Source organism: Oncorhynchus keta, chromosome 36 (genome assembly GCF_023373465.1).
Source record: "Oncorhynchus keta strain PuntledgeMale-10-30-2019 chromosome 36, Oket_V2, whole genome shotgun sequence".
NCBI lineage: Eukaryota > Metazoa > Chordata > Actinopteri > Salmoniformes > Salmonidae > Oncorhynchus > Oncorhynchus keta.
In genome coordinates this window covers 3,613,520-3,640,675 of record NC_068456.1, presented here as the reverse complement: position 1 = coordinate 3,640,675, position 27,156 = coordinate 3,613,520, and the positions used below count along the sequence as shown (strand labels likewise).

The window sequence follows — 27,156 nt, the reverse complement described above, 5'->3', positions numbered from 1 at the left end:
CCAATTTTGGGTGCAATCTCCTCCTCCTCTCTAAACACGCCATCTCTGTTGCTAGGCAGGAAATTAAGTGACGCAGGAAATAAACTTCTCCTTCTCCTTTAACGTGACCTGACCTGACCTCGGCCCCCTTCATCACTAATCCACGGCTCCCCACCCTTATCAGTGCCTGCCAACATGTGATAGTTTTCCCTGCACTCAGCACATTCCAAGCTTAATTGCACCCACCATATCCATTCCTCCTATAGATAACCATAAACTTCTGCTGTAGACCCTAGACTATGGCACCCCTCACGTCTCTATTATAACTAATGATTAATAATATTTAAAATGTTAGTTTACTTTAATGGAGAAGTAAGATAGCAACTGGCTGACTCATGAAGTGCTCATTTAAAATGAGCAGACTGGTAGGACTAACGCTATTTGGCTAGTAGGGATAACGTTAGCATGCTAGTTGGCTAGCAACCTTGCAACTGATTTGTAACAATATATCCGTAAAGTATTTGCTTGTAAGTTGGCTGAAAATGAAATTGAAACCCCGTATTCATGGCGAGTGCAAAGATTTTCTTTGAATTTGGTTATACTTTTGAAGTTACTTCTGTTGAAGTTTACATTACAGGGAATAGGCTGGCTTGCCGGGTCCTCCATATTACTTCACACCCCTCAAATGTTTTTCCATTATGACTTCGGAATTCTGATCAGTTTTATATAATAACTCAAAAAATAGGACTTTTGATGCGTATTCTAATGCAAATCCATACTGTATGTTACATGTGGTTACGCTTATGCTACCTACGCTGGCAGAATCTCAATTGGTTTTACTCGCCGCCTGCCTCCTCTCCTCCGTCCTCTCTCCTTGCCTCATTTTGAAAAATGTCAAAACTAATCAAGGAGAGACGGTGAGGAGAGGGAACATGGAAACAAATAGTTGCTCACTGCTGATATTATTACTATTCACTAACTTCTATTGTAACTATCCCAAAAAAGATTACTGTACTGCTATTTGTAATACAATCACTACTACTAGCTTCAAATGTTCAATGATAGCAATTTAAACGTATAAACCTCTTTAACTACCATAAAAACATTTGAACAGCTAAAGGAAGACAGACAATTTGTCATGAAAAATGACTGTTTCTAGTTATATTCTTCGGGTGAAGATAAAATGTAACTTTTTAATAATATTTAGCATCTGTACTTAAGGATGAATTTTCAATACAAACTAGGACAAACTACTTCAGTTTACATTTAGAATATTTATTAATAAATTCATTAACAAATATTCATACACTTTCCAGCATTTTCTCCATAAATGGTTCGAAAAATACAGTAGATGGAAATCAAATCTGCTTTTTTCACCTTTATAAACCTGTATATTCACTTTTTACTCAAATCGTTGACTTTTCATGAACCTTGTCACGTAAAATTTCAAATATTTGTATATGATGATCCAACAAGTATTGAAACAGTACATACACTTTCGTTCATAAATCTGTCAATATTCTTCTCTCCCATTAGGTAAACATTAGACAATCGATAGGGTACAAATCGATTGGCTTTCAGTATAGATAGAGATCCAATAGAATATTTGTACCATCAGGCAGGACACTTTCCACAGTTCAAAGTTCCACAAGGACAAACTCACAAGGAATGATTTGTAGACAGACAGACAGACTCATGGGAGAAATATCTCTTCTCCATATGCCATGATTCTCTTCCCGTTCATTCTACAGTTTGTCAGTGCTTTGCCAGGCTATGCAGAATTTGTGTATTTTTACTCAGTAACAATGTGGGCTCATTAGGAAAATACAAAAAGAGGATAAGAAATACAAAAGCAAACAAACTAATTACAACATTCTGTTGCAGCAACCAACAGTCCAGTGTCCTATTCACTAGGCACGAAATGGAAGAAAAGTCTTTCCACATTTCGGGCCATCTGAACATGACCAATGAGAAATGTTGCAAAATGTTTTGTTACGTTTTCCTACGGTGTGCACTAATGAACATGACCCCGGTGTGCTTGAACTTCCCAAGGAGAGAAATAAGGCCTTGACCAACATTCCCCCATCCTTTTCTGCCTGCACTCCATCCCAGTCTTTCGCCACCCCTCTCTCTGTCCCCCTTTCATCTCAATCCTTTCCTCCTGCTCTCCCATCCATCTTTCTCCATTTCTCCTCAGTTTGGCATGAGTTTGGTAACTGGTAAGTAGTTGTTGACGATGACCTGGACCACAAAGTCCTTCTGTATCTTGGTGTCCTGGAGTCGGATCTTGTCTGTGAGCAGTTTACCTGCAAAGAACCAGCGTTGGTGGGCCACTTCGATGTCCTCCTGCCCCTCCAGGACTGTCTTCAGCTGGGAGATGGTGTCTGACATGGAGGCGCTTATACGGAGGTCCTTACCTGTGGAGGACAGAGACGTTGGTCAAGTGACTTCTACAATCAAGGGTCTGTTCAAGAATGGGGAATGGTGCCAACTCTATTCATTATATTTCTACCTGCAACGTTTGAAACGTTGCCCTCACTGCATAAACCAGTTGCTCACTGCACTCAATCAGTTCACTGTTTGTAGGGTAGTGAATGGAGAGGAGCGTAGTTGGGAATAGTGGGACATCAGAGCAAGTAAATCGACTCGAGACTAGAGCAGGGTTTCCTAAACTCGGTCTTGGGGCTCCCCTTGGATGCACGGTCTAGTTTTTGCCCTAGAACTACACAGCTGATTCAAATGATCGAAGCTTGATGATAAGTTGGTTATTTGAATCAGCTGAGTAGTGCTAGGAAGAAGGGGGGGAAAAACGTGCACACAGGCTTCCCGGAACAGAGTTTTTGAAAACCCTGGACTAGAGAGTTTGAGAGTCAAACTGTGTAGAATCACTCATGCACAAATCACTATAATGTAATCAAGATGAGTGATTCTGTGCCTCGCCTTGCTTAAACAGATTCCTGTCAAACAACAGGATGATAACTAGGCCTGAGGGATGACATTCACAATTATTCGTATTGAAATGACCCTCCTGATCTCAGTGAGAAATCCCCAGGTGGAGCAACTCAATGGAAAAAGGGTAGGGTGTAGAGCTGGGACGATAAACGGAAAATGATCGACATCAACCACTTATCACAGGCATTTTGCTGATATTGCTCATTTGAAATGAAATAAATGTGTTTATCGGGGTGATTGTTAATGGGCCACTTGATGGCTACAACCACCAAGATAGTAGTAGTATTTTAAAGGATAATAAAAAATAAAAAAACTGTGGTGGAAATTAATGTTATAAACTTAACGTTTTATTTATCGTTTTCGCCTCAATTCATGCAATTTATCGCAATGTGAATTTTTGTCATATCGCCTGCTCTAGTATTGTGTCTCTTACCGCACGAGAGTCGTACTCGTAGCTGGAACTCCTCTTTGAGAAAGGCGGGAGGCTTTTTCGGCTCCTTTTTTTCGGGAGCTTCGCTGTCATTGGTGCGTTCAGTGATGAGATTGGCGGGAGGGGTTAGAGTGTAAGCAGGAAGCTGGTAGCGGTTCCCCAGTTCATCATAACTCTCTGTCAGAGTACCTGAAGATGACAGATAAAAAGACACAACAAAAAAACTCAGTAGCAGGGCCGACTGAAGTCAACCAACAGCCCCTAGGGACCTCTAGACTAGGAGTGGCCAACCCTACCCCCGGAGACACCATCCCCCACTGTCTCCTTACTGTCTATGTAGCTAAATACTTGAGATCCTCTCATGCTGCCCATGACTATTATATAACCACACATCACATCTGGGAGGATCCACACCGCTCTCACACTTGAGTATATTACCTTTTTATTTACAGATTCTCATTTGGCTGTTCTGTAGCTTTGTCAACTATGTGTGTTTTCTATACCTGTTCGCACCTCTCCCTGTAGGCTTTACAGACACTCCCCACCCCCTGGATGCAACCCTTTTAATTTAGTGTACCCTTCCGGCACAACCCATGTGGAATTACGAGTCTGGCAGCGTTTGGAACAGAGATGCAAACTGGCGAGGGCCCAAAAAGGTGACACTTTTTCTTTTTTTGCACTGAAACATGCAAAAGAAAATCCATGCTAGGGGGAAATGCAGGTTTAAACTAATTAAACAACAAAGAATATGATCTACATGATCCGTCTCTGTGTGTAAAATAAAAAGTGGTTAACGTGACCCTGACTCACAGCTACAAAATGTAAAGAAAGCCATCCAATGTTATTTGTTGCCGAGACTTTACTGCAAATGACACTCGAGTCTTGAAAGAAGAAAATACACTAATATTACAGTTAGCCATGACAGCCTTTATAATAGAACACTTGTGACCACACACATATAAATATTGCACTTGGGAATAAAACACCTTAAAGTAGAAATAGAAAGAAACAAACAGGCATCATTTTGTTTTGCTATATTGTAGTGGCCATCGAATGCACAAGGCTACATGTGTGAAAAAACAACGTTCACGGAGTGAAAAAAAGATATAATCCCCCCTCTGTGGACGACTTTGTTAACTACTTTGTAAAAAAAGGTTGACGACGTCCACTACTCATTCGCTCAGCCTATTGAGTCCACCTCTTTCTACCCTCTCTCACTAGATGACATCCTGCGACTAGTGGTCTGGCCGCCCGACAACCTAACTGCTCGACCCCATCCCCTCCTCCCTTCTCCAGACCATCTCTGGAGACCTTCTCCTATTCCTCACTTCCCTCGTCAACTCATCCCTGACCACTGGCTACATCAAGAAACCAACACTTTTCTGACGTCAAAAACTATGGACCTGTATCCCTTCTTTCTTTTTTCCCCAAAACACTTGAGCGTGCTGTCTCTGATCAACTTTCTCGTCTCTCTCGGAACGATCTTATTGACCCTAACCAGTCAGGCTTCAAGACGGGTCACTCAACTGAGACTGCTCTTCTCTGTGTTACGGAGGCTCTCCGCAATGCCAAAGCCGACTCTCTCTCCTCTGTTCTCATCCTCCTACATCTATCCACTACCATTGACACCGTGAACAATCAGATCATTCTGTCCACCCTCTCAGGGCTGGGTGTCTCAGGCTATGCACACTGTTTGATTGCATCCTACCTGGCAGGCCGCTCCTATCAGGTGACGTGGAGAGGATTGGTGTCTGCACCACATACTCTCACTACTGGTGTCCCCCAGGGCTCAGTTCTAGGCCCTCTTCTCACTATACACCAAGTCATTCGGCTACATCATATCCTCACATGGTCTCTCCTATAATTGCTATGCGGATGGCACTCAACTACTTTTCTCCCTCCCCCTTCTGACACGCAGGTGGCGACACACATCTCTGCGTGCCTGGCCGACATCTCTACTTGGATGTCGGCCCACCACCTCAAGCTCAACCTCGACAAGACGGAACTGCTTTACCTCCCGTGGAAGGCCTGGGCGTGACTAGGGCTGTGGCGGTCATGAAATTTCAACAGCCGGTGATTGTCAAGCAAATAACTGTCGGTCTCATGGTAATTTACCGTTAATTAACATAAACACATTTAGCATCTTCTGGCTTCCACACATAGGCTACAAGCCATTTTAAAAAGTCTAATAACAATCCATGTAATATAGCCTACACCTTCACAATAAATTTATTATTTGTTTTAGAGAGGTCTAAAGAAGCATGATAAACCCGGAAAAAAAAGAAACATTCAGGGCCCTGTCTTTCAAAGATAATTCGTAAAAATCCAAATAACTTCACAGATATTCATTGTAAAGGGTTAAAACACTGTTTTCCATGCTTGTTAAATGAACCATAAACAATGAATGAACACGCACCTGTGGAACGGTCGTTACGACACTAACAGCTTACAGATGGTAGGCAATTAACGACCGTTCCACAGATCCATGTTCATTAATTGTTTATATTTCATATTTCATTATATTTCAAGTTTCTCTTTTTGCTGAGTTTATGAAATAATATACAGGGAGGGAAAAAAGTATTTGATCCCCTGCTGATGTTGTACGTTTGCCCACTGACAAAGAAATTATCAGTCTATACTTTTTATGGTAGGTTTATTTGAATAGTGAGAGACAGAATAACAACAAAAAAATCCAGAAAAACACATGTCAAAAATGTTATAAATTGATTTGCATTTTACTGACATTTACTCCTGAGGTGCTGACTTGTTGCACCCTCGCCAACTACTGTGATTATTTTTATTTGACCATGCTGGTCATTTATGAACATTTGAACATCTTGGCCATGTTCTGTTATAATCTCCACCCGGCACAGCCAGAAGAGGACTGGCCACCCCACATAGCCTGGTTCCTCTCTAGGTTTCTTCCTAGGTTTTGGCCTTTCTAGGGAGTTTTTCCTAGCCACAGTGCTTCTACACCTGCATTGCTTGCTGTTTGGGGTTTTAGGCTGGGTTTCTGTACAGCACTTTGTGACATCAGCTGATGTAAGAAGGGCATTCTAAATACATTTGTTTTGATTTTGTACACTGCTGCTACTCGCTGTTTATTATCTATGCATTGTCACTTCACCCCACCTACATGTACAAATGACCTCAACTAACCCGTACCCCCGCACACTGACTCGGTACCGGTGCCCCCTGTATATAGCCTTGTTATTGTTTTTCTAATTGTGTTACTTTTTATTATTACTTTTTATTATAGTCTACTTGGTAAATATTTTCTTTACTCTTCTTGAACTGCACTGCTGATTAAAGGGCTTGTAAGTAAGCATTTCACCGTAAAGCCTACACTTGTTGTATTCGGCACATGACAAATAAAGTTATATTTGATAAACGGTCATGTGGAATTTGACTGCCTTCATGACTCGTGAGCGCCAGTGAGGCAGTAATATGGTTTTTACAGTTAGCAACACATTGAGACCTGCCAGCATGTTTGCTTTTTGCTCAAGGCCTATGATAGAATTTTCAATGAAACTGACTCGCTCTTTCGTGTTCTGCAGAACAAAGTGATGGATATGGGTTTCAGCGACACAAGGAAAGCACTGGTAAAGGCAGCAACAAGACTGATCGTTTATTTGAGCGATTCGAGCATGAAATACAATGAATTGGGCCTGGCAGAAAGCGAAACTCATAGTAACCAGCGGGTCAGAGTAGAGAGGGGTGAATCTACTACACCATAATGGACAACATCAATCAATGTTTAGATGAGAGCCAGGTTTGACCACTTTGGTGAACATCATTCCCTTGGCTCAGTGGACTGCAAAAAATGTGAAACAATGTCACAGAAGTTTGACACCAGCAAACGAGTGCCTGTCAAAATACTCTAAGTACTTTGATTTCATTAGATTTAGTTGATTTCGTTATTCGGATTGTACAGCTCACAAATGGTACAAGACAAATCACCTGGACAGCTTCTCAGTTTTTTGTTCAGCAGGACCTGACACGACTTTCCCTGAGGCGACAAAGTTACTGTAGCTCCAGTGGCGACAACGTTCCTCACTATATCAGCCACAACAGCATTCGTTGAGAGGTCATTTTCTGCACTGAAACGGATGAAGACACACAGTCGAAACGGACAATTCAAGGACGACTCTCATTCCTTGACATCATCTCCATCGCATAGCAATGTTTCAACATCTACTGTAAATCAAATCAAATTTTATTGGTCACAGATGTTATTAAGGATGTAGCAAAATGCTCTTGTTTCTAGCTCCAACAGTGGAAAGTCTTCCCAGAAGAGCGGAGGCTGCTATAGCAGCAAATTGGGGACGAATCATTAATGCCCATGATTTTGGAATGAGATGTTCGACAAGCAGGTGTCCACATATACTACATGACCGAAAGTGTCTCAATCAGTAGCTTGGACTACTAGGCGTTTTATGTGTGTAGCTGGGGCCTGCTGCTGTGTCGATTGAACCACTCTATCTCTCCTTTTTCAGGGGGAAAAAACGCTCCGGGAGAAAGAAAAGGTGTTCTGATTGTATAACATATTAAAATCCAATTTCTGGGAAAACACAGCTATCCGGTTGTCCAAGATGGAGAGAGGATGTTCTCAGCTTTCTGTAGGTCTACTTTTATTTTGCAACTCAATTATGAGTTGAATAACAACTATTTTACAAAGATATTCGATATGGCTTTGAGATATGCGCATTGGCCTCATTGGACATAGGCTAGTTTTTCTGGACATGACATTTACTGTTAGATTAATACATGGCTACTATTAGTGGTTATTAACTTTAGAGTTAGTGATCTATCTAATGTGTTTTGAGTTTCCACTTACTCAGGTGGTGAATTAGCCCCAAACAAATTAGCATATGCTATTAGAGCACATAAAGATGCAGACAAATTCATCTCTATTGACAAAAAAAGGGACAATTCTGGAGACATATTAATGGTAAAGTATAACAATAACATAATTGTCTATCCAAAATGCATGACAATCACTGGATTAGGTTGCACATTCAAATATTTTGAATCACAACAGGATACATAATAGAAACACCTTTGGCATCGATTACAGCTGTGAGTCATCTTGGGTAAGCCTATAAGAGCTTTGCACACCTGGATTGCGCAATATTTGCCCATAACTTTTTCGAAATTCTTCAAGCTATGTCAAGATGTTGGGGATCATGGCTAGACAGCCATTTTCAAGTCCTGCCATAGATTTTCAAACAGATTTCATTCAAAACATTAACTTGGCCACTCAGGAACACTCACTGTCATCTTTGTTAGCAACTCCAGTGTAGATTTTGCCATGTGTTGTAGGTTATTGTCCTGCTGAAAGTGTATTTTGGAAAGCAGACCGAACCAGGTTTTGCTCTAGGAGTTTACCTGTGCTTAGCTCAATTCTGTTTCTTTTTATTCCAAAAAACTCCAGTGTCCTTGCCAATGGCAAGCATACCCATAACATGATGCAGCCACCACCATGCTTAAAATTAGTGGTAATAAGTGATGTGTTGTGTTGGATTTTCCCCAAACATAATGATTTATATTCAGGACAAAAAGTCAGTTTCTTTGCCAATTATTTTGCAGTATTACTTAAGTGCCTTGTTGCAAACATGATAAATGTTTTTGAATATTTGCATTCTGTACAGACTTCCTTCTTTTCACTCTGTCATTTAGGTTAGTATTGTGGAGTAACTACAACGTTGTTGAACCATCCTCGCAACAATTAAACTCTAACTGTTTTAAAATCACCATTGACCTCATGGTGTAATCCCTGAGCGGTTTACGTCCTCTCCGGCAAATAAGTTAGACATCCAAAAGTGTAATGAATAACTTTGTCATGCTCAAAGGGACATTCAGCTGCTGCTTTTTTTTTTTACACATCTACCCATCGGTGGCCTTCTTTGCAAGGCATTGATAAAACGCTCTGGTCTTAAAATTCACTACTCAATTGAGGGACCTTACAGATAATTATATGCGTAGGATACAGATTTGGGGCAGTCGTTCAGAAAACACGTTAACCACCATTACTGAACACGGAATGAGTCCATGCAATTTATTATGCGATTTGTTAAGCACATTTTTACACCTGAACTTATTTAGGCTTGTCATAACAAAGGGGTTGAATACTTACTGACTGAAGACATTTCAGTTTTACATTTTTTTTATACATTTCTAAAATGTTCCACAAACAAATTTCTACTTTGACATTGGGGTATTGTGGGGTAGATCAGTGACACAAAATCTCAATTTAGTCCATTTTAAATTCAGGCTGTAAGACGACAAAATGTGGAAAAAGTCAAGGGATGTCAATACTTTCTGAAGGTACTGTAATGTATTGCATTCAGGCCAAAAAGTGTATTCCTTTGTTTTTTTGCAGTATTACTTTAGTGCCTTGTCGCATACAAGATGCATGTTTTGGAATATTTATTATGAATATTGTTCTTGTCACTCTGCCATTTAGGTCATTATTGTTGATAGTCATTAAGCATGGTCATTACCATACATGCTTTAAAAAATATATATTTTATTATTTTTAATTACCCCCTTTTTCTCCCCAATTTCATGGTATCCAATTGTTAGTAGTTACTATCTTGTCCCATCGCTACAACTCCCGTACGGGCTCAGGAAAGACGAGGGTCGAGAGCCATGCGTCCTCCGAAACACAACCCAATCAAGCCATACTGCTTCTTAACACAACGTGCATCCAACCCGGAAGCCAGCCGCACCAATGTGTCGGAGGAAACACTGTCCACCTAGCGACCTGGTCAGCATGCACTGCGCCCGGCCCGCCACAGGAGTCGCTAGTGCGCGATGAGACAAGGATATCCCTACCGGACAAACCCTCCCTAACCTAGACGATGCTAGGGCCATGGACCTCCCGGTTGCGGCCGGCTGCGACAGAGCCTGGGCTCGAATCCAGAGTCTCTGGTGGCCTTAGACCACTGCGCCACCCGGAAGGCCCCAATACATGCTTTTTTATAGCTTCAAACCAAATCTTCACAATGGAGGGGGAATGCCAAGATGGAGGAGCAGTGGCTTGAAAACAGTACACCTTGTCAGTCATCTAGTGTATTAATAATTGGATGGAACATGTGAGCGTGTGTGTGTGTGTGTGTGTGGGCACATGTGTGTATCTCACCATGTGGTAGTGTGATGCAGGCTCCGTCCACTATGGCCTGAGCCATTTCCAGGTCGTTAAGTTCTACGGCCACCGCTGCTGCTCGGAGCGCATCCCAAATCTCCTTCCTGCCGTCAAAGGCTGGGGCCGTGTCCCAAAACTCAGCCCTCTTACACCTCAGCTGGCCCTCCGTCATAGGGTGCTCATTCTTCCATTTAAGACGCTCCTTCTTCAGTGGCTCGTTGCGTCCTGAAGGGAAATAAAGAGAAAGAAATACATACATTTGCTTCCCAAAGGTGAGGATATTTTACTCAGAGTTTTGATGTGCATGTACACTGCCATTCCTCTGAATGTCATGTCACAGCACTAATTACAAAGTGTAACTTGCTAGCTATCATTCCGTCTATGGCATTGTCTATAGCATTATATCAAAACAGGTGCAAAGACTCCATTTCCAAATGCCAGAACTAGCCATTGTATAATGGTTTATTAGGGGGCATTTCTAGATGCAGAAGTGGGGACATTCACAGTCTCTTCTGAGGTCCTTCGGTCTTAGACTCATGCTATCAATTGATGAACAGAGTGAGAACCTGTAGGGAGAAAAGAAGCAACCGAAGCAGAATCGTATAATCTGACAAGGTAAATAAGTGAATAAGTCATAGACCTCCACATGACTTGATACTGCTGAAACACATCTCAAGGAGCGGTGTGTTTGTGTGTACACCTCTGTAAGAATCTTTCTGCAAAGAGACTCGGTATAATACTCTGCTGCCTGATGTTGGTCATAGTGCTGTATTCCTGTACTAGAAATTAAGGTCACTTTGAGAGAGAGAGCGGGAGAGAGAACAAGAGAGAGTGATAGAAATCAACGTGATTATTTATAGTGCAGTGTATTACCCACGGTCACACACATATACACACAAATGGACAACAGTGGATTACCGCAGTAATCGGGTGCCACATAACAGGATGTAGTGTCTGCTACCCCACAATGCATTGCTCTGAGAGATGGGTTTTGAGTGGAGACTGCCAGGTGACTGCAATGACTTCAATGGACCTCACATTTCAGATAACAACTGCATTCTGAATTGATGAAACAAATCCTTATTTCTTAGATCATGAACCAACAAAGATAGAACCACCCCATTGGATAGATACTTGTTTACCCCGACTGTACACAGCAGTCGACGACAACTTTCTGACTCAAGTGGCTTTCTATTAAATAAATCACTGTGCATTTATCTAAGCGTGCACAAACAAAGCACACACACGTGCACAGAGGCTTGACATGTGTGAGCACCCATGATAGCAGCTGCAGGGTGTTGCGCAATGTCATTTGTCAGGGTTGAATGCTAGCGTGTTAGCTGCCAAGTGTTAGCCTGTTATGAGTACTAATCCTCACTGCTCCTGTGGTGAGTTTAGGCTACTGAACAGAGAGAGAGAGAGAGAGGTGCAATGATTGTGTATCCATCTATTGACATGTCTTGGCCAATGAATTTATTGTTTGTTTCATTGATTGATTGATTGATATTTATCATCCTTTGAAAATACATTCTTAGCCCTAGTTGATTCTGACCAACTCATTCTCTCATCCTTGGTCTTGGCATAAGAATAACACTATAGGTTAAACCTATTAAGGTCATTTCCATGTAAAAGGACCCATTAGCACCAACGTGAAGTTCATTGGAGCGTATCAAATTGGGTGTCAAATGAAAAGTCTATATTTTGGAGACATATATACATTTCTCAACCGTTTTCCATCCTACAAATTTGGAATAAGCAAAGGCTTTGATTTCTTGTCGACATATACCAGAAAAAAGTCTTAAAAGGTATGAGAAATTTAGATTTTTTGGTCACTGATCTATCTTCACAAAATACCCCAGAATGTCAAAGTAGAGACCCTTAAACCCAGACTTGGACCACACACCAAATCCAGTGAATAGCAGGCTAGTGATTGCTTTGCAACGCTTGCAGTTAGTCCCTGATTCCTTCCAAACTACTCATTGTTGAATTTGCGATTTCCAACTTGTTGTGTAATGTTTATGTCCAATGGCTGATGAGCACCGACATGTTTAATCTATAACTTCTCTTCATATGACAAGGATTGAAAAGTATTTGTCAGTAGATTGTGACCATGTTTCATGACGATGACTGCTTGTCTAGCTTGCTAGCTAAGATTTTGAAATGAAAGTCCAATCAAAGCTACAGTAGATATGATGTGATTTGACAAGATTTTATCTGTGGCCAATAATCTTTAGCCTTGGGCACTTCTGATGTAACTCTATGGCAGCACCCACTTGAATGTTTGAGCTCTCCCTGTAGATTTTGCCCTGACAGAGTGTCCCCATGAGTGACAGAACACTTAGCCAATCACGGCGCAACTAGAGAACATTACCATCCCCTAGGCTCTGTATTTTCGTCTGGCTAACCGAACTTGATTGAAGTCCACCTCTCTTAAATTCAATTGATTGGACATGATTTGGAAAGGCACACCTGTCTATATAACTTCCCACAGTTGACAGTGCATGTCAGAGAAAAAACCAAGCCATAAGGTCGAAGGAATTGTCCGTAACGCTCCAAGACAGGATTGTGCCGAGGCACAGATCTGGGGAAGGGTACCCCAAACTTTCTGCAGCATTCAAGGTCCCCAACAACACACTGGCCTCCATCATTCTTAAATGGAAGAAGTTTGGAAACACAAAAGACTCTTCCTATAGCCGGCCACTTGAGCAATTGGGGTATAGTTGCTCTGTGGAGATGGGAGAACCTTACAGAAGGACAACCATCTCTGCAGCACTCCACCAATCAGTCCTTTACGGGAAAGTGGCCAGACGGAAGCCACTCCTCAGTAAAAGGCACATGACAGCCCGCTTGGAGTTTGCCAAAAGACACCTAAAGACTCTCAGACCATGAGAAACAAGATGCACTGGTCTGATGAAACCAAGATTGTGGCCTGAATGCTAAGCTTCACGTCTGGAGGAAACCTGGCACCATCCCTACAGTGAAGCATGGTGCTGGAAGCATCATGCTGTAGGCATGTTTTTCATTGGCAGGGTCTGGGAGACTAGTCAGGATTGAGAGAAAGATGAACGGAGCAAAGTACAGAGAGATCCTTGTTGAAAACCTGCTCCAGAGAGCTCAGGACCTCAGACCGGGGAGAATGTTCACCTTCCAACAGAACATGGACCCTAAGCACACAGCCAAGATAAGGCAGGAGTGGCTTCGGGACAAGTCACTGTGGCCCAGCCAGAGTGGCCCAGCCAGAGCCCGAACTTGAACCCGATCAAACATCTCTGGAGAGATCTGAAAATAGCTGTGCAGCAACGCTCCCCATCCAACCTGACAGAGCTTGAGAGAATCTGCAGAGAAGAATGGGAGAAACTCCTCAAATACAGGTGTGCCAAGCTTGTAGCGTCATACACAAGAAAAGTCAAGGCTGTAATCACTGCTAAAGGTGCTTCAACAAAATACAGAGTAAATGGTCTGAATAAAAAACACCAGTCTCAACGTCAACAGTGAAGAGGCGACTCCGGGACGCTGGCCTTCTGGGCAGAGCTGCAAAGAAAAAGCCATATCTCAGACTGGCCAATAAAAATAAAAGATTAAGATGGGCAAACAGCACAGACACTGGACAGAGGAACTCGGCCTATAAGGCCAGCATCCCAGAGTCGCCTCTTCACTGTTGACGTTGAGACTTGTGTTTTGCGGGTACTATTTAACGAAGCTGCCAGTTGAGGACTTGTGAGGCGTCCGTTTCTCATACTAGACACTCTAATGTACAGTCTATTTGCTCAGTTGTGCACCGGGGTCCCACTCCTAAAATTGAAACCATTTTAGAATAAGGCTGTAAAGTAACAAAATGTGGAAAAAATCAAGGGGTCTGAATACTTTTCGAATGCACTGTATATACAGTACCAGTCATAAGTTTGGACAAACCAACTCATTCAAGGATTTTTCTTTATTGTTAGTATTTTTAATAGCGAAGACATCAAAACTATGAAATAACACACGTGGAATCATGTAATAACCAAAAAAGTGTTTAATAAATCAACATTGATTTGAGATTCTTCAAAGTAGCCACCCTTTGCCTTGATTACAGCTTTACACACTTGACATTCTCTCAAAGGAAAGAAATTCCACAAATTAACTTTTAACAAGGCACACCTGTTAATTGAAATGCATTCCAGCTGACTACCTCATGAAGCTGGTTGAGAGAATGCCAAGAGTGTGCAAAGCTGTCATCAAGGCAAAGGGTGGCTAATTTGAAGAATCAAAAATATGACATAGATTTTGATTTGTTTAACAGGTTTTTGCTTACTACATGATTTCATAGTTTTGTTGTCTTCACTATTATTCTATAATGTAGAAAAAGTTTTTAAAAAAAGAAAAGAAAAACCCTTGAATGAGTAGGTGTGTCCAAACTTTTGACTGGTACTGTAAATCCAAACAATTGATGTTTGCCTCATTTACAGGCAGTGACCATAATGGACGATTAATGCTGGTCTCCAGCTTTAAATGATGCACAACACATTAACAGTCAAACATCACTGGCAAGCATCATTCTTTGTATGCTGCAGGTTAGAGTTCACTATTATATAAATATTTGATACATGATACTACAAGATATTCCCATAATAATTTGTCTAAGTGCCCTTATTTAAATTACACACTTCCTTCTCATATCCTTTCATAAATTTACCCTGTCCCCTTACCTATTCGCTGTTAAAATAAATTATTGAAAAGAGGTAGGTTGTATTAACACAGGTCATACTATAGCTTATGAGAGATTTTACAACCTGATGCAACCTGGTGACAAGTTGTTACGAATATCTAAAGACCACATCTTACACTTAACCTCTTCAACTTGACATGGTGGAAAGACAAAATACACAGACTTAACACTGTTCTGTTTCTGGCAATTGCAGCGCTAGAACGTTGAGGCTCACTCTAACACAGTTATCCAACACTCCAACAATCCATAGTCCATCTCCATCCATACTCACTTTTCAGCACCACCTTGATGGGAGACTGTGAGGGGTGGTACAGATGGTGATCCCTGGAGTTAGCGACTCCCATGTTCTTCTCTTTCTCTCTCCCAGAGACTTGATCTCTTAGTTCTAGAGACGTGTTGTTTAAATCAAACACGACACCGACTCAGCATCAGAGAAAACAGCCTTTCAGAGACTTCTACCAGCGACTGGAGCCAACGAAAACAAAGTACTTAGATTTGTTTAAGAAGGTCGTAGTGGACAAGGGTACAATCCCACCACCTGGACTCGATTTCAATGCTTTGACTATCGATGACGACTACAGGTATCTGTGTGGAGTCAGAGCAAGGTCCGCTAGCTGTCACGACACTTCCCCAGTTCTTTACTAAGGAACCACACAGGATCAATAAATGGTCAGATGGAACATCTGGCAGCATATGTTATAAACAGCAACAGGAGCGGTATATGAGGGCATGTCCCATCCACATTGGCTAGTAAGGCAGCTAATCCTTTACACAACAGCACTAATCCAATCAGCTATTTAGAGGAAGAGGTGGAAGAGATCAAGAATAACCTGAGTCAACACAGCAACCCCATTATAGACTTAAAACCCTGGTCAGACCATACTTACCTGCTGGGAATGTGATTGCACCTGTTAAGGAGAAGTTCAAGCAATGTATAAACCATTGTATTGTTGTCTGTTTGGCCTGCTGGTTCCACCCATGCACATGTGACTCAGGCCCTTGGGGAAAAAGTGTCTGCTCAATGGCATATATTATTATATTGTTTTGGGGGTGGACAATTCTTGGTAGTATCTATTGTATAAGTTACCCGAGTCGTTCCTTGTCTTTTCAACAGTCACCATCTCAGATTGTTATGAAATGGTTTCTGTCGTTAGAAACAGGTAAGATTTGCATTCTGTTGAAATGCTATTTTTATCTCAGACAAGTTAAGCTAATTGATTGCACCCAAATTGGCCAATTTAATTGCTCGGTTTCAGATAATATTCAATAAAAATAGTACTCAACATCCACCTTGGACCAAACGTGAGGAATCCAAAAGAATTGTCAAAAGCCACCCACAGACCCCCCACAGCCCATGTCTATCCCACCCCAAGAACCATTATATCAATCCAAGATGGCGTAGCAGTCAGACGTCTCTGTCGTGTCCCTTGTATATATCATTTTACATGTTTTTCGTCGCATATCCTTTAAAATATTTTGCTCAACCTGTTAGGGTTGCGTCAATTCGAACCTGGTATCAGAACAAGTTATAACACTGAGTCACTGATTGTACTCTATGTACTTTTATTAGCTAAGCAATAAATGGCAAATGCAACTTTCGTATACACGGGCTCACTGTAATACCACGCAGGGCAGAACAGGGAACTGACAGGATGTACCAGCTTTATACTGTGATAGACAAGTTGGCCTACACAGTAGAGGCTGGGCGTGTTTAGACTTTCAAAGCCTATCGCAGGCACAAAGGGTCCCCGCCTCTGGCGCAGTTCTCCCTCCGTCGATGTATAGATCCTTACTGTTCTGGTATCACCTCCTAGTTATAACAGTTGCTCAGTTCCTGCTATTGTGTTGTTCAGTATTTTTCCATCTCAGTTAAACCTCGTGATGACCACCCCTCCCTTTACTTGATTAACCACAACTTTGTAAGATACAAACAAGGACAAAGCATCTGCCAGGCTGTTATCTACAGTTTTGCAACATGCAGCAGTCTCAGCATGTTGCTCAGTTCTTGACACACGCACACACACACACACACACACACACACACACACACACACACACACACACTGCTGTTCAAACAATTCAATCTTATGTGATATAGTACTGGGTTACAGAGCATAGACATAAATCCTCACATGTTATACAAGCATATACCTTTGTTTTTAAGGTATCTGTAACCAACAGATGCATATCTGTATTCACAGTCATGAATTAATGACTGGCCTAAATGAATTTATTTCAATTGACTGATTTCCTTATATGAAATGTAAAATCTTTGAAATTGTTGAATGTGGCATTTAGATTTTTGCTCAGTGTAGCTTAAACATCGTAAGAGGAGTAACGTGCTGAAGAGAAAACCAAGAGGTATGCCGCAGTTTAAACTGGGACGCCTGCTTCACAAGTCCCATATGTTTGTGGGGTGCATTCATTTTGTGGATATTATTTTGATGTTGTGTCCAGTATGAAGGAAGGAAGTTAACATTGGCTCACGAAACGACCACTAACTACTGCTAACTAGCATGCTAGCCGATACCCATAGACTTCCAGTCATTGCACTAACGCTAGTTAGCAACTTCCTTCAAACTGCACACAGAGACATCTGACACTGGGGAAGTAGATAAGGGGCCTCATTGGTAAAATCATGAAGTATCCTTTTAAGGAGACGCACAGCATCAGAGCAAGCGGGCGCCCAGACCTAGGGCTCCTCTTTCTTTAGCAGGTGGCGCAGTGGAGCGGTTGTGGATGAGTACTGTGGTATGAAAACAGAGATAGTATGCCATCATACCCAGTAAGGATACAACCCGGGCAGCAGAGTTTGGCTCTGGGATCCGGTGGATTGCGTCAGTGTTGGAGCGGGGAATTGCCCTCGGCCAAAAGGCGAAATCCCACAAAGTCTATGGCAGTGGCGGAAAGAAAAAAAACGTGGTGTTTTGCCAGTGCAGCGAACATGCTGTTGAGGCACTCATGGACCCTGGAGGTGGGCCCGTGAACAATGATATCAGAGGTACATGGCCTCCTCTGGGATCCCCGCAAAGACCGACATGATCTTTTGGAAGCAGCTGTGGGCCGGAGCTTAATCCAACCGCCATGTCCTTGTAGCGGAAGACCCCGAAGTGGGTAAAGAACGCTGTGATGTTGCGGCTAATATATGTATCCCTCGCGGAGGTCCAGCTTGTTGAACACAGTGGCGCCATAGAACAGGGCAGAGCTATTCTGCAGTGGGCAGAGGGTATTTGTCTTGGATGATGGCCTTGTTTGCTGCTCTAAGGTCCACACAGGCACGCAGACATTTGAGATCCAGGGAGATGCATCGATAGGCACGATGATATCTTCCTCTAGCTGGCACCGGAGCTCTGGGGTGGAGCAACTCTGTGTGTTGTGTCTGAGCAAAGCGGTTTGTGTCAGTGAGAGTGAGTGAGTGAATGGTTGGAGAGAGAGAGAGAGAGAGAGAGAGAGAGAGAGAGAGAGAGAGAGAGAGAGAGAGAGAGAGAGAGAGAGAGAGAGAGAGAGAGAGAGAGAGAGAGAGAGAGAGAGAGAGAGAGAGAGAGAGAGAGAGAGAGAGAGAGAGAGAGAGAGAGAGAGAGAGAGAGAGAGAGAGAGAGAGAGAGAGAGAGAGAGAGAGAGAGAGAGAGAGAGAGAGAGAGAGAGAGGCTAGCTTTGCAGCACATTCTGCCACAGAATCCACTTGAAAAGCCAGCAGGAGTGCTTTTGTTAGTCGACCCTGACGATTTGCCACTGGCAGTCTTTTGCGTACTTTGTTGTTTTAATGCTCAATGAGTTGCTCACGTACCATTTCGCCCTGCAGTGCACCAAATTTACACGAGCTAGCTGTGCCCAGTAGATTTGCCTCATACTGGTGTGGTCACCAGGCAGCAATGGGGAATCCAAAGAGACCATGGAGCTGGGGGCTCAACTGGGGGCTCAACTGACGGTGATAGGGGAAATTCGGCCATCCTTGTCGCCACACGTTAAGTGTGAAGGATAGACGCAAACACAGGTGTCAGAGTCGACCGCTTTTAAAAAAATATCATACAACTGAACAATACAGAACATAACATAACTCCAGGGTCAACAAATGTAACATTGCATGCAACTGTCCTACTGTACAGACATACGGTGTTTTGGGGTAGAAGACCGAGTGCATCGAGCAGAACACTTTAACCCCGTTACTCATTGGTAAACAAGTTGGAATGTTTTGTGAAGCTTGCTTTCAATTGCCTCTCCCTTGATTCCATTCTCCCGGTAGCAAGGGGTACCGTCAACCCCTTTTCAGTGATGTTTCTCAATGTTAATGTCAAGATGGGAAAACATGTTTTATGGTTTTGAATGTGCTCCTTATGACAATGTTAAAAATTAGATTAAAGCCGAGATCCACATTTATTGTTGTTTTAAGGAAATGTAATATCGCAAACATATCGCTCATCAAGTACCTCCCTTGTACTTGATGAGTTAAGTTCATTGATTAGTAAGGAACTCCCCACACGTGGTTGTCTAGGGCTGATTTGAAAGGAAAAACCCAAAAGCCTGCAGACGCTTGTCCCTCCATGGAATGAGTTTGACATGCCTAATGTACACCAGAGTCCTATTGTGGACGTGTCATAATACCCCTAAAACCTAGCGGTCAAACCGGGAAATGGTTCCAATCATTTTTCCACCATACATTTTTCCCCATAGGAGATTTTAGAAACACCTAAAATAACAGCTGTGTTTTGTGGAGTTAGCCTGGTGTGACGTTTTGATAACCATGTTAATCTCTGACAAGGTGACTTAAATCAAAAAAGTCATTAGCATCAAAGTAGACATCATGAAAGACTACAAATCCCTGCATGTCATCTCTAGCTAACACCTTTGCTAACAGGTATTCTGTCAATTGAAAACTTGCACAGTTGACAGAATTGTCCATCTAAAGAAATGGTGCCAATGTATTCGTTACATGTAGCTGACATTAGATAGTTGATCCCGAGATTCTTACCTTTCTCTTGATTCGGAAGTCTCATCCTGATAATCATGGCATTTGTAGTTCTTTATGATAGTCACAGTAGAGAGCTTCGTTTTTTTTTTTTTTATGGGGGGGGGGGTAAATACAGGCAAATATATTGATAAGTCACCTTCTCCTAGAAAGATTTACACGGTTATCAAAACTAAACCCAGCCCTTAATTTAAGTGTTGTTTTTTGTTGTTGTTGTTTTTAAACCTATGGGAAAAGTGAATTGTGGAAAAAAAATAACTGGAATAATTTCCCTGTTTGACCTCTAGGTCTTATGGGTAATATGACGACTCATACTGTAGTACAGTCTGAAAACATTATGAAACAGTTCATCCCCACATCATTACAAGTTCTGGAGTGTGGTTGGCCTTTATTACACAAGCCCTGTGCCAGGACCAGGGTTGAAACATGTTGTAGGGTTGTTTCACTTCGGAGCAGCAAACTTTCCCCATCTCTTCCCCGTTGTCCTCCCAGTATTCACTCTCCTGCTCGTCTCCAAAACCTGGTCATGTGACATCAGTATATGTAGGGAGCAGGAGCCGCTGGGAGATGTAGTTCTGTGTGGACAGAGTTTATTATCAGTGATCAGACAGACATCATGTCTTTTCTGATTGGACAGATGTCCCAGGTCAGGCCGTTCCCAATGGGGACATGTCCAGAGGGCAGGATGACTCGCGTCAGCCAATGACTGGAGAGAGAGAAGAGAGGCAGACATCACCACAACTAAATACAATACTCAGTAATAGTATTTTATTTCTGAACACAACAGTCACATAATGTGCGTGTTAAATATCTGTGCAGATCAATAGATTGTCTGTCACACAGCCTGGAGAGGAGAAGCATCTATCTAACCTTTTCTTCTCCACACCTAAGAAGACTTTCCAGTTGTTCAGTCTGCCATAGTTAAATGAGTTCTTGTACACCTGGGAGGAATAGGAGAACAGTTTGTATAGCTTGTGTCTGCCAACTGTAAGGCAAGGTGTGTGTGTGTGTGTGTGTGTGTGTGTGTGTGTGTGTGTACCTTGCCACATTTCCGCATCCGTTTGGTCTCCTTGTTGTTGAGGTGCCTCTCTATGCTGGTCTCTCCTCGGGATATCAGCACTGCGTGCCAGATAGTCAGCGCCCCAAGAGATACAGCCACCACGCTAAAATGACCAGTCACAGTTGTTTTTTTATTATTGCTAAACAGCCAATGACAACACACACACAGTACTGTGGGGCGGAGCTTCTAACACCATTGGGAAATAATGTGCTTTTAACTTGGAACTATTAAAATATGTTTTTTTTTTTTTTTTTAAATATCACTGTGTAAATACGAACTAAAATACAGTAATAATTACAGTAATCTTGTGAAGTACATCTCACCTGGTTAACACCCACATGTAAATGACACTCTTGTGGAACATCTCGTCTCTGAACGTTAAGGGAGGAGTCTGGTAGGTGCTCTGATTGACAACAGACAGAGGTCATACAAACACCTAAATAGGAAAACATATCCTAGTCGGGACCCAGGGTTGTGCTTAAGTCACCTGTTTTAGGAGTATGTATAATACAAGATCAAAAACACCACCCTTTAGAAAGTAATTCAACCACCACCACTAAAGAACAAGAAAGTAACCAGGAGAGGCCAATGAAGTGAGAGGGGCAGTTTGTGTGTGTGTGTGTGTGTGTGTGTGTGTACTACCTGCACAGGCGGTAAGATGCCTATGAGTTGCCCCTTCCCCGTCACCGGGACACCTGATTTGTCCATGTGTTTGAAGCGCTCTCAGGGTAACGCAAAAACACCCCCCCCCCAAGACCACCAAGAGTTAGACAAACAGAAGAAACACTTCACGGGTTAAAATTGAACACAGAGACGGTTAAAGTAGACCATGACCCTCTCAATAATAGAAGCCCAGCAGACCCAGGTCTCCCTCAAAGAGTCTGTGTGTACCTCTATAGCACTATACGCACTATAAGCATCCAGGAAAAGGTTCCGGCCACTGATGCTGCAGTAGACACAGCCCAGAGTCATGGAGACACAGAAGCAGAAGAAGTAGCGCTGGTTAAAATGGCCGACACAGTTATTCAGCCACGCTGGGGGGAACCAGAGTTAAGGAGGAAACAAAAAACTCAAAAACACCCATCCTCAAAAATATTGCGCAATAAATCTTCATTTTTTTTTTAATGCATAACAGACTTGCTTATAAAAGATGCAGCTATGGTAGACAATCTAAATGGTGTTTAACCATCCCTGATAACGTGACACTACCAACCAATCTCTACTCTCCAACTCCATTTAAAAGGATACGACAATGATGGTCCATTTTCAAAATGCACCTGTGAAGTAGAAGCTGTCATGTTAAAAGTTAGACATCGACAACGCTACTATACCAGGGTTATGAGTTCTCATCGACTAGATAGAATTAGCATTACCGTCAGCTATTTCATTCCCCTAATGGATATGATAGGGACATCCGATCCTAGATCTATGGTTAAGGGTAACCAAAGTTTGCCTTACGTGTTGCAGATGGCACAGTGGTGAGTTCTGGCTGGTTTGGGGATGATACACTTCTTACACATGGACACAAATGGAATGGAATTTTTCATCTGGAATAAACACAACACAGATCTCTATTATGCCTGTGTGTGCGTGTGTGTGTGTGTGTGTGTAGTAAACTGCAGGGTGCATGTGACGCATCTAGTGCAGTAGTGCCTCCATACTCTCGCTTACAGCTTGCTACCGCCAGCTAGCCCTTGTGGTGATTTGGGGAGCTTCGTGCACAAGTCCCCCCTTGTCGGTACAAAGTCTCTCCATGACCAAGACTGCTGTCCGACCTCCTAGTGGCAGCACACGTTAACTGGTTGTCTTGAAACTCAAGGCTAACCCGGCAAGGAATCTCTGAGCAGCAGTGGGTCCCAGAAAGGAGTCTGTACAGGCCCTCCGCTGTGTGGACACGCCCTGGCAGCCATCAACCACTGCCCCACTGCCTTGTGGGTTAGTCTGGTACGACAAAGTCCAGGGGCGCACACCCAGAGAGAAAAGCAGCCTGCTGGTGGCGCGCGGTTGGCAGACGCCGACAGATTGGGGACCAGGCAGCCTCCTGCAGTGGAATATGCTGGTTGTCCTGAGTTTCCTCCCTTGTCACTGGAATACACCTTCCCACAGGGAAGTAGTGCAGTTGGAGATTGCGTACCCTCAGCGACACTAACATAACCTCCTTTGCACAAGTATCCACTTCTGACCTTAGTGAAGGCATCAACCGGAAACTGTACTAAAGCCTGGCTGCGTTGGGGTGTTTGATGACGGGGGACAGGGGTGAATGCACTGGGAGACCTTAATCAGACCCCTGCACGCCAGTGGCACAGGGCTATTATGGACGCCAGCAGTTGGGACTTCAGTGGCAGCTGCTCTCGACAGGACATGTGACTGAGCTGCCCTATTTAGGAGCCACACTGCTCACCCCAACAGGGGAGAGGCCTAGAAAATGTGGCCTAAAAAGTGCCCACTCGCTTCTTCCTGGATAGGCTATCGCACCTATCGGCAGTTCCACTCAGCGATAAAAAATATAATTCCCCTGAAACTGTCATCATGGAACATCAGAACTCTTTTGGACTATGACAACAATAGACCACTGATTTCTGCAGAACTAAGGCACTACAACATTGACATTATTGCCCTGAGTGATAACAGGTTCCTGGATGAAGGGTCCCTGAAAGAGGGAGAAAGTTAAACCTTCTGGAACGGTTACCCTCTGGATGGACAACATCAGCACATGTGGGACTGGCAAATTACGACCAGCCTCTTACTCTGTCTCACCAAAAACACTTGTCGGCATAAGTGAAAGACTCATGACTCTCCATATCCTCCTAGTCAAGACGCGCTATGCCACTCTTCTCAGTGCATACGCAACAACATTACCATCTAAAAATGAGGCAAATGACTGCTTCTACCAGTCACTAGATGAGGCCCTTTACCGCATCCCCAGGAATGACAAGCTTTTTTTGCTGGGTGACTTCAACGCTAGGGTAGGACAGAACAAGAATATGGAGGGGAGTGCTGGGTACGCGTTAGAGGTCAACCGATTAATCGGAAAGGCCGATAAACTAGGGCTGGTTTCAAGTTTACATAACAATCTGAAATCTGTATTTTTGGACACCGATTTGACAGATAAAAAATAAATGTACACCTTTATTTAACTAGGCAAGTCAGTTAAGAACACATTCTTATTTTCAATGAACGGTAGGTTAACTGCCTTGTTCAGGGGCAGAATGACAGATTTTTACCTTGTCAGCTCGGGGTTTCAATCTTGCAACCTTACGGTTAACTAGTCTAATGCTCTAACCACCTGCCTTACAGTGCACTCCACAAGGACCCTGCCTGTTACGCAAATGCAGTAAAAAGCCAAGGTAAGTTGCTAGCAAGCATTAAACTTATCTTACAAAAAAACAATCAATCAATATCACAAGTTAACTACACATGGTTGATGATATTACTAGTTTATCTAACGTGTCCTGCGTTGTATATAATCGATGCGGTGCACATTCGCGAAAAAGGAGTGTCGTTGCCCCAATGTGTACCTAAACAAAAACATCAATGCCTTTCTTACAATCAATAGACAAGTATATATTTTGAAACCTGCATATTTAGTTAATATTGCCTGCTAACAAGAATGTCTTTTAACTAGGTAAATTGTTTCACTTTTCTTGCAACAGAGTCAGGGTATACGCAGCAGTTTGGGCCGCCTGGCTCGTTGCGAACTGTGTGAAGACTATTTCTTCCTAACAAAGACAGCCAACTTCGCCAAACAGGGGATGATTTAACAAAAGCGCATTTGCAAAAAAAGCACAATCGTTGCACGACTGTACCAAACCATAAACATCAATGCCTTTCTTAAAATCAATACACAGAAGTATATATTTTTAAACCTGCATATGTAGCTAAAAGAAATCCAGGTTAGCAGGCAATATTAACCAGGTGAAATTGTGTCACTTCTCTTGCGTTCATTGCACGCAGAGTCAGGGTATATGCAACAGTTTGGGCCGCCTGGCTCGTTGCGAACTAATTTGCCAGAACTTTATGTAATTATGATATAACAGGAAGGTTGTGCAATGTAACAGGAATATTTAGACTTATGGATACCACCCGTTAGATAAAATATGGAACGGTTCCGTATTTCACCGAAAGAATAACCGTTTTGTTTTCGAAATGATAGTTTCCGGATTCAACCATATTAATGACCAAAGGCTCGTATTTCTGTGTGTTATGATGTTATAATTAAGTCTATGATTTGATATTTGATAGAGCAGTCTGACTGAGCGATGGTAGGCAGCAGCAGGCTCGTAAGCATTCATTCAAACAGCACTTTCGTGCGTTTTGCCAGCAGCTCTTCCCTGTGCTTCAAGCATTGAGCTGTTTATGACTTCTAGCCTATCAACTCCCGAGATTAGGCTGGTGTAACCGATGTGAAATGGCTAGCTATTTAGCAGGGTGTGCGCTAATAGCGTTTCAAACGTCACTCGCTCTGAGACTTGGAGTAGTTGTTCCCCTTGCTCTGCATGGGTAACGCTGGTTCGAGGGTGGCTGTTGTCGATGTGTTCCTGGTTTGAGCCCAGGTAGGGGCGAGGAGAGGGACGGAAGCTATACTGTTACACTGGCAATACTAAAGTGCCTATAAGAACATCCAATAGTCAAAGGTATATGAAATACAAATGGTATAGAGAGAAATAGTCCTAAAATTCCTATAATAACTACAACCGAAAACTTCTTACCTGGGAATATTGAAGACTTATGTTAAAAGGAACCACCAGATTTCATATGTTGTCATGTTCTGAGCAAGGAACCTAAACCTTAGCTTTTTTTACATGGCACATACTGCACTTTTACTTTCTTCTCCAACACTTTCTTCTCCAACATTATTTAAACCAAATTGAACATTTTTCATTATTTATTTGAGGCTAAATTCATTTTATTGATGTATTATATTAAGTTAAAATAAGTTGTTTTCATTCAGTATTGTTGTAATTGTCAGTATCATGAATAAATTACACACATATATATATATATATATATTTTTTTTTTTTCAAAAAAAAATGTAAAATTAAATCGTCCGGTTAATCGGTATTTTTTTGGTCCTCCAATAATCGGTATCGGCCTTGAAAAATCATAATCGGTCGACCTCTAGTACGCATGGTGTTGGCCAGGTCAATGAGAACGGCATGAGACTACTGACCATGTGCCGAGCATGATCTCATCATCACTAACACCCTGTTCCATCAGAAAAACAATAGAAATCTATTGGACGCTTCAAAACACTGGCACCTGATCAACTACGTCATAGTAAGACGTGTTGATACCAATGACGTCCTGCTGATACGTGTCATGAGGGGTGCAGAATACTGGACAGATTACTGTATGATACTGGCTAAACTCCAGGTGAGAATACAGTGGCAATATCTGCAGCACCAGCCGGGGGTTATCCCTTCTGGCTGTTGCCCGGCAAGGTCCTGGCCAAGGATACGCTGCCAGAATCACAATGCATCTTCCAAAAGAAAAGGAGCACGGTTGACATGATATTCATGGCACGGCAGCTCCAGCAGAAGAGGCCATGAACATCAGGACCTTTTCATGGCCTTTGTCACCCTCTAAGGCCTTCGACACGGAGCCGGGAACAACTATGGGGCATACTAAAATGAGTCAACATCCTTTGCCAGTTCCATAGGAGGGCAGGAGTCAGTGCCCTTGGTAGTACGCATTGGTGTGAGGCAAGGGTGCGTGCTGACACCTGTACATCTTCCTCATATGTGTCACCCAGCTTCTCCACGAGGAGCTTGAGGACAGCAGCGGGGTTGCGGTGGACTTCAGGCTGGTGAAAACCTATTCAACATCAGGAGGCTCCAAGCAACCACCATGGTTGACAGACCAGGTTTTTGAGCTGCAGTATGTTGATGACTGTGCTTGTGGCTCACACTCCGGA

The 27,156-nt window shown here is 42.7% G+C and overlaps 2 protein-coding genes across 6 annotated transcripts in view; both read right to left on the bottom strand.

Annotated features, from left to right (window-relative positions):
- Positions 1–1,290: 1,290 nt before the first annotated feature.
- Positions 1,291–16,591, bottom strand: LOC118369888 (ubiquitin domain-containing protein 1-like). Its single transcript, XM_035754662.2, has 4 exons — positions 15,488–16,591; positions 10,506–10,733; positions 3,365–3,550; positions 1,291–2,396 (listed from the first exon to the last, which is right to left on the bottom strand). Exons 1-4 carry the CDS (start codon positions 15,558–15,560, stop codon positions 2,173–2,175), a joined length of 711 nt encoding a protein of 236 aa, XP_035610555.1. The 5' UTR covers positions 15,561–16,591; the 3' UTR covers positions 1,291–2,172.
- A 2,622-nt stretch (positions 16,592–19,213) lies between these two features.
- The window catches only part of LOC118369474 (palmitoyltransferase ZDHHC16A-like), a 77,809-nt gene continuing 69,866 nt past the window's right edge, over positions 19,214–27,156 (bottom strand). For 4 of the 5 annotated variants that reach the window (XM_052498323.1, XM_052498322.1, XM_035753879.2 and 1 more), the window contains exons 4-10: positions 22,701–22,789; positions 22,491–22,519; positions 22,134–22,276; positions 21,566–21,645; positions 21,222–21,345; positions 21,053–21,123; positions 19,214–20,888 (exon numbers count right to left, since the gene is read on the bottom strand). In XM_052498323.1, the coding sequence (XP_052354283.1) occupies positions 20,786–20,888; positions 21,053–21,123; positions 21,222–21,345; positions 21,566–21,645; positions 22,134–22,276; positions 22,491–22,519; positions 22,701–22,789 (639 nt within the window). In that variant the 3' untranslated portion in view covers positions 19,214–20,785. The remainder of the gene's footprint in view (positions 20,889–21,052; positions 21,124–21,221; positions 21,346–21,565; positions 21,646–22,133; positions 22,277–22,490; positions 22,520–22,700; positions 22,790–27,156) is intronic. The other variant, XR_008095025.1, reaches the window with a different exon arrangement.

Excerpts from the sequence above, each read along its gene's own strand:
- LOC118369888 (XM_035754662.2), bottom strand. The coding sequence starts at position 15,560 with ATGGGAGTCGCTAACTCCAGGGATCACCATCTGTACCACCCCTCACAG. Across the intron at positions 10,734-15,487 it reads CATCAAGGTGGTGCTGAAAA|GACGCAACGAGCCACTGAAG; the intron begins GTGAGTATGGAT and ends ATTTCCCTTCAG. Across the intron at positions 2,397-3,364 it reads ACGAGTACGACTCTCGTGCG|GTAAGGACCTCCGTATAAGC; the intron begins GTAAGAGACACA and ends TGTCCTCCACAG.